Source organism: Cicer arietinum, chromosome 1, assembly GCF_000331145.2.
Source record: "Cicer arietinum cultivar CDC Frontier isolate Library 1 chromosome 1, Cicar.CDCFrontier_v2.0, whole genome shotgun sequence".
Taxonomy (NCBI): Eukaryota; Viridiplantae; Streptophyta; class Magnoliopsida; order Fabales; family Fabaceae; genus Cicer; species Cicer arietinum.
The window spans coordinates 17,067,987-17,075,529 of NC_021160.2; the positions used below are offsets into that span (position 1 = coordinate 17,067,987).

The 7,543-nt window shown below is 28.7% G+C and overlaps 1 protein-coding gene across 1 annotated transcript; it reads right to left on the bottom strand.

Moving 5' to 3' along the window:
- Nucleotides 1–426: 426 nt before the first annotated feature.
- On the bottom strand, nt 427–1,487 carry LOC101496910 (ethylene-responsive transcription factor ERF017-like). The gene has a single exon (XM_004488049.4). It carries the CDS (start codon nt 1,317–1,319, stop codon nt 678–680), a length of 642 nt encoding a protein of 213 aa, XP_004488106.1. The 5' UTR covers nt 1,320–1,487; the 3' UTR covers nt 427–677.
- Nucleotides 1,488–7,543: the final 6,056 nt, after the last annotated feature.

The following is a 7,543-nucleotide window of genomic DNA, read 5'->3' on the forward strand; positions in this document are numbered from 1 at the left end:
AACACAATACATTAATAAATCCTTATAGGGGTATCCAATTAAAATTCAATTTGTAAAGTGTAGCAACTCCTTTGTCATGAGTAGTAGAGTTTATAATATTCTTATCTTACTCTAACTCTAACTCTAATTGTTAATGAAGAATAACTGAAAAGTATGCGATCTGAAACTATATATTATTCATCACTTCTGCAAGCAACAACAATTTTACAAATATAAAGTTTTTCAATAGAGAAACCAGCATTCGAGAAAAAGATAATCTAATGGATATAATATGGTGACATGTTAGATTAAAGCTTTATACATAATATTTTTCGTAAAACTTAAAATTCGATTATTTTTTTCCTAAAAAAAGACAAGTCTATTCTTTTCCTTAAGAATGTAAAATGAAGTTTCAATCAATTTATTAATAATAGATAGAAGAGGATATTTAGAACCACTTTGATTTAATGAATGACAAAACGTTACAAAAGCTTATAACTTTACAAGTGATTCACGATTCCTATCCACAAAAAATAAAAAAAACGTAATAATGGCTAAATAAAAAATTATTACCAATACTAAATTAGAGAGGGCATAGTCCTAAAAAATTGACCAACCCAAACCCGAATCATTGATCCGGAATTAGTTTCGGATATAATAAAACTATCCGTAACCCGACCCGTTTATATATAATTCCTTCATTCTCCGAAATTCCACAAGAAGGAATCGTTAATTATCAACCCATCCATATTCTCTTCTCCATAATCATAATTTGGAAGCTCCGGCACATAGAAATCGCCGCCAAAATCATCAAAACCCATAAAATTAGAGTAATCGGGTCCACAAATACCCGACCCATTAACCGAAAACAACTCCGAAAATAACCCGGTTTGCGCAAATTCACCGTCCATCTGAACCGTCGCATCGGATAAAGCCGGAGACGGCGATTCCATAGGCAACAATGCAGTAACTTCCGACGAACACGAAGACTCCATGGCATTATTATCGGGTCGACCAGAATACTCTTTCGGATGCTCCGAATTGGCAAAACGGGCAGCAGCAGCTTGAATCTGAGAAGGTGTCATAGACCTCCCTCCCGCAATATCCGGCGGATCATCAGGGAAATTAAACTTAGCGCCACTGCCACGTAAGCAAAACATAGCCGCGTCAAATGCACGCGCGGCTTTAACAGCAGAATCATAAGAACCTAACCATATTCTTTGGCGGCTGTTTGGTAGTCTGATTTCCGACACCCATTTTCCCCACTTCCTCTTCCTTACTCCTCTGTACAACGAATCACTTCTTTCCTCGGCAGTTTTTTCAACATTCATTTTCACCATTTTTTACAAACTTATTTATCTCAAGATAAAATGTCACTGTACAAATATAAGTGAATATTTTTTAGTACGGTTGTGTACTTTTATTGTTATAATCGAAACACAAAAAGATGTGTTTTTATAAGAGGAATATATGTCGTATGCTGTTTTGGCTGCGTTTGTTACGGTTCGGAAAGAGTATAAATAAATAGCATAAGTGAAGAGGTATGTTTGAGTGACGAAACGAGTGAAGAAATTTGACTAACTATGAAAAAAGAGTCAACTCTTAGAAGACGTGTTCATGGTTAATATGTTTGATTGTATACACGTGTACGATGACGAAGGCAGTGATGATGTTCCCCAAAATCCTAACGCGTTGTAAAGAGTCCCTGGACATCGAAGTTGGACCACGTGATCTATTGAATTCAATATTCTTTTTTGCATTAAACAATATGGTCATGAAAACAATGTTCTATATTTTTTTGTATACTTTAAATTCAGTCTATGTGGTGGGATTTTCGTTTTGGGAGGATGTATCCAATTTAATGCTTTTATTCTTTCCAATGGATTAACCTCTTTTTACTGCCAGTAATTTCAATCCTTATCGTTTCGTGTTAATTAATTAATTTCTTCACGTTTCCAACGTTTGAATTGAGTTCTACACAGTTTTTTTTTCAATGATAACTACGAAAAGTACTGAATAAGGAAACATACAACAAAACACTTTTTTTTTACAAAAATACAAGCATCTTTTTTACCAGAATCATTTTCACATTATGTATGTTTTATTTTTTATTTTTTTCTCAAATTATTTATTATAATATAATATTAATTATTTTTTCTATTTCAAATTATTTGTCTTCAACTTCTTCACTAACTGTAATTATTAAATGTATTTGGATAAATAAAACTTACTTTATTATTGAAATCGATATAATTAATTATTTTTTTTAATAGTTTCAAACAACTCAATCAAATAAAATTATGTGACTTATATTATTTTCATTGAAGAAAGTAGTGTATAATTGACAAAAAATAATTAATATACTAGTAACATTGGATTTGGAAAATGATAGATTAATAGGAAACAATATTTCCTAAATAGTCTATCTCTTTTTTCACAAACTTATTTGGCCTTTTCACAAATATTTAGTTAATCTAATATGTTTATTTCATTTATAGATGTTTTTAAAATATTCCTTGTATATGAATGTATATGACTTTTATTTTTTATCTTTCATGATATATTAATAGTATTAATTATATGTATGTTTGCAAAATAATAATAAACACATCTAATAATTTTAAAATTGCTTATATTTAGAAACCCATTTTATTTTTCAAATAGAGCTTATAATTAAGGAGAAATGGTAATGAAGTAATCAACAACTATATATGAACGGATATGTCAAATAACTATATATGAACGGAGGTTCCTCAATTACCATTTCGTTAAGGTATTTAAAGTTAAAACTAAGGTAGTATTAAATGCATATCCAATTGATAATATATCTTCATTTCGAAATGAAATATAAGAAAAAATAATAGTTAAGAAATTTATATCACTAAACCAAATTTTTAATCAATTTTATTGATTATTATTTTTGTTTATATTTGATTATAGAAGTATTAATTATGAGTATATATACAACTCATTTATATAAATAATACTCCCCGTCTAATAATATAAACACAAAAATATCCAAAAAAATAGATGTATGTTGTCCAATTTTTGAATCACAATCATCATAATTAATCATGTTAACGATTTTATAAATAGTTATGACAAAAGTCAAATATTATATATTTTGCATGGCATATTGGTATATACTCAAATTAACTTTCCTTGCTTCCTCACTCCCTTCCCACAAACACTACTTAAACTAAGATTTAAGCTTAATGATAATACTTAATACTCGACATAGGTCATATTAATTTCTCATCAAAATTCAGCACTACACTAAAATAAAGAAACATCACAAAACTATGAAAAATATATGTTTAATCAAGTATATAAGAACATAAGCATTTTATTATATTCAAGAACTAAAATCAACAAAATATATCAAATAAATCCTTAAAATTAACTAATGGTTAAATATAAATAAGACAAAATAATAAAAAAATATGCATACGATGAAGAATTAATAAAACCTCATCATCTCTTATATATAAGTCCACTTTAATGAATGGTAAGTCTTTTAAAACTCGTTTTGAAAAGAATCATTTTCTTGTTTTTTTTTCCCTTCATCCACTAATTCATTAGCAATAAGAACACCATACAACATCTCTGTATATCGTTAGCAAAAATAGTTTGGGTATTAGAATTAACTTTGTAGATTACTCACCTGAACTTGTTTGCCAATAATTTCACATTATCAATTTTTGGTATCAAGACTATAAATGACTTGTAACCTCGCCTCCCTATGTGCATCTATTCTAGTGGAATTCCCCCAAAGCTCTTTTATAAAACCAACGACACTCCGTTAGGGTCTAGGCTCTTGACATTGTCACAATCCCATAGTGCATTTCTTACTTCCTCCTATAAGAAACTAGCTATTAATATGTCATTGTCCTCCACATTGAATTGTTTCTCAAGTGATGGCTTGTTCCAAAAATTTAAGTTCGCATCTCCTTCCTTTAACCTTTTGACTTTGGCCCTTTAATGTAGGAGGCTACAATGCAATGATGATAAAGAGAATAGATGAGCATTACAATTCTTCTAGCAATAATATCTTCCTCAAGAGTACAAATTTGAGTTGAAATCTGAGTTGGAATAATTCTTCACCAGATTTAATTTACTTCCTAATTGGACAATTCAATGTAATAAATATGCAAAATACAATATGTGGTGTTTTATATTATTTAGTTTTACCAGATATTTACTTCAAGCTTTTTTTTTTAATAAATTTGTCCTTTGAGTATTAAGATGTGTACACCATTACATTTTTTCTTGTATTTTGTTTAATCCAATTAAAAAAGCTTAGGTGGCTATTAAGTCATTGACGTGGCAGATCAAAATAGGATTTTGGTTAAAAATTAAAAAAAATAAACCAAAAAAAAAAAATTTGATTAAAAATTAAAAATAAATAAACCCAAATTTTAATGAATTGGAATTTTTCAATGTCGGTCTTCTTCAAATTCAGACTTCAACAAATTCTATAATTAGGGTTTATAATTTCATCAGCTTTACGTTCAAACCAATCAATCAATAAAACCCAACAAATATTCAAACAAAGCAGGTCTGCACTTATCTCAGTCATCTATTCTCACTCAAGTTTTGTGTTTTTGTTGGATTTATCAATGAAAATTCAAGCCTTTTATGGATTTGTGTTGATAAGGTTTTGCAATTGTGGTAAATAAAAGGTGTAGAGAGAGAATGAAAAGAACTAACCAATACATGAAGAAGAGAGGAAGATAGATGAATAAGTGAGGAATTAGGAGAGTGAAGTTTATGTTTAGTCTAAAACCAAAACAGATTATTTTCATAAATTATACCCATTTATGTAAATTATAAACTCATTTATATAAATTATACTCCCCGTCTAATAATATAAACACAAAAATATCAACAACAAAAAAAAAAAAATAGATGTATGTTGTCCAATTTTTGAATCACATAAATCCACTTTCTTTGATCAATTTTTGTTTATATTATAAGGCGGATGTAGTAAAATTTTACAATAATTAATAATAATAATAATAATAATAATAATAATAATAATAATAATAATAATAATAATAATAATAATAATAATAATAATAATAATAATAATAATAATAATAGGGATTATGGTTTAAAAAGTTTGATTGTTTATATTTTTATTGGAAGGGTTTGGGTTGGTTATTAGGTAAAGTTTTTTTTTTTGTATGTGTAGGATTGTTAGACCTTCCTAACTTTATGAACTTTCTATTTCAACATTTAGTTATTATTTAGAAATTAAGCATTACAGTCAGTAAATTTAGATGAGAGTTTGTTAAGTCTCAAAACCTTGGTATATAAGGTGTCTTTCTTTCTCCTTTTGTTTTGAGGAGAAATCATTATACAACATACAGTTCACCTCTTTGATGATGAACAATAAACAAAAGAAGTATTCAATTTAAAATATTAGTGATTATTCACATTGAAGTATTTTTGTGAGGAATGATGAAGCTTGGAGTATGTGGGTCGAAAAAAAGAAGTTTAGAAAGAGTTGGACGTGGATACACTTAAGGTCTTTGAAATTCAATTAATGGTGAAAAAGTGTAAGGGCTACCGTAGACTCCCTAAAATATTCAATTAATTGCGAAAAAGTGTAAGTGCTACCATAGACTCCCTAAAATAATGTAGACGTACCTGAGTTAGATTTGGATAACATTAGATTACTGAGAGACTTAGTAGAGATGGAAAGGATGGCAGTGAAGCATAAGAGGAAGAAGATTGATATTTATTGTGATCATATTAGAAATGATAAGATGGTAGTGAAGCGCGAGAGGAAGAAGATTGATATTTATTGTGATCATATTAATAATGATCATGAGTCTCTTTTGTCACTACCTTGTGGTAAAGAGAATAATGTGGTTGGAGAAGAAAAAATGATTGATTTGTTTGATGAAGTTTCTTATACAACTTATGAAAGTGCTGAAGATAGTAACTATAAGCTTCCTCACTTTGTTAGTTCTAATGAGGTGTTGAAATACCAAAATGAATGGTGCAAAGGAAGGAGAACATTGGAAATAAAGTGTTTGATTATTTTGAATGTATTAAAAATGTTTTAAAAATAAAATATGAATTTTCCATCAAATTCTCTTATTCTTCTCTCATAAGCTTCATATTTATTGTGATCATATTAATAATGATCACGAGTCTCTTTTGTCACTACCTTGTAGTCAAGAGAATAATGTGGTTGGAGAAGAAAAAATGACTGATTTGTTTGATGAAGTTTCTTATACAACTTATGAAAGTGCTGGTAACTATAAGCTTCCTCACTTTGTTAGTTATAATGAGGTGTTGAAATACCAAAAAGAATGGTGCAAAGGAAGGAGAACATTGAAAATAAAGTGTTTAATTATTTTGAATGTATTAAAAATGTTTTAAAAATAAAATATGAATTTTCCAGCAAATTCTATTCTTCTTCTCTCAGAAGATTGATATTTATTGTGATCATATTAATAATGATCACGAGTCTCTTTTGTCACTACCTTGTGATCAAAAGAATAATGTGGTTGGAGAAGAAAAAATGACTGATTTGTTTGATGAAGTTTCTTATACAACTTATGAAAGTGCTGAAGATAGCAACTATAAGCTTCCTCACTTTGTTAGTTTTAATGAGGTGTTGAAATACCAAAAAGAATGGTGCAAAGGAAGGAGAACATTGAAAATAAAGTGTTTGATTATTTTGAATGTATTAAAAATGTTTTAAAAATAAAATACGAAGTTTGTCAAGCAGGTCTTGAAGACACATAATTTGTGTTCCTCCTCTCCTTACCACCATTTTCATTCGTCGCTTTAACCTAGCTATTTTTTTCATAAGTTTATTGTGGGCATAAGGATTAAAGGCAAAACCTATTTTGTTTCTCATCACAGAATGTTCTAAGAAATTCAGATATTCATCTGTTTATTTGGATGGTTGACAACATCCATTTTTCATTAAGTTGGAATCATTATTAATTATCCCTTATTTTGTTTTATTGTTGTGACAATATTTTGGTTGTAACAGCTGAATTAAGAGCCTAATAAAATCATTCTATTCAAAATTAGATTGAGCAATATCCCTTATTTTGTTTGCCTTTATTTTTGTCAATGCCTCCCCATAACAATAAATTTGATGAAGAAAAATACATAAATGAATGAGAATCAGCAATAGAGCAATAGGCAAGTAATAGAGCAATAGGCAACAATAGAGGGAGGGTTGACAACACCCTTTTATTTTAAGTTGGAGTAATTATTAAATATCCCTTATTTTGTTTGATTGTTTGACATATTTTCATTAATTGTCCCTTATTTTAAAATATTCTCATTCAAACAAAATAAATGCAAACAAAATAAGGGATATTGCTCACTCTAATTTTGAATGCAACATTTACTTTCTAAAATATCAACATTGAACCATATCATATATAGCATATATAATATAAATATAAGTCAAGAATGAAATCATCAATAATTAGAGGGCTTTTTTAAAAACAAATGACATACATCTTTTGGGGTATCTTTCAAGTAGAGTCGGTCGCGGTATTTTTAGAGCAGCTTCATCGAAGCTGCCCTA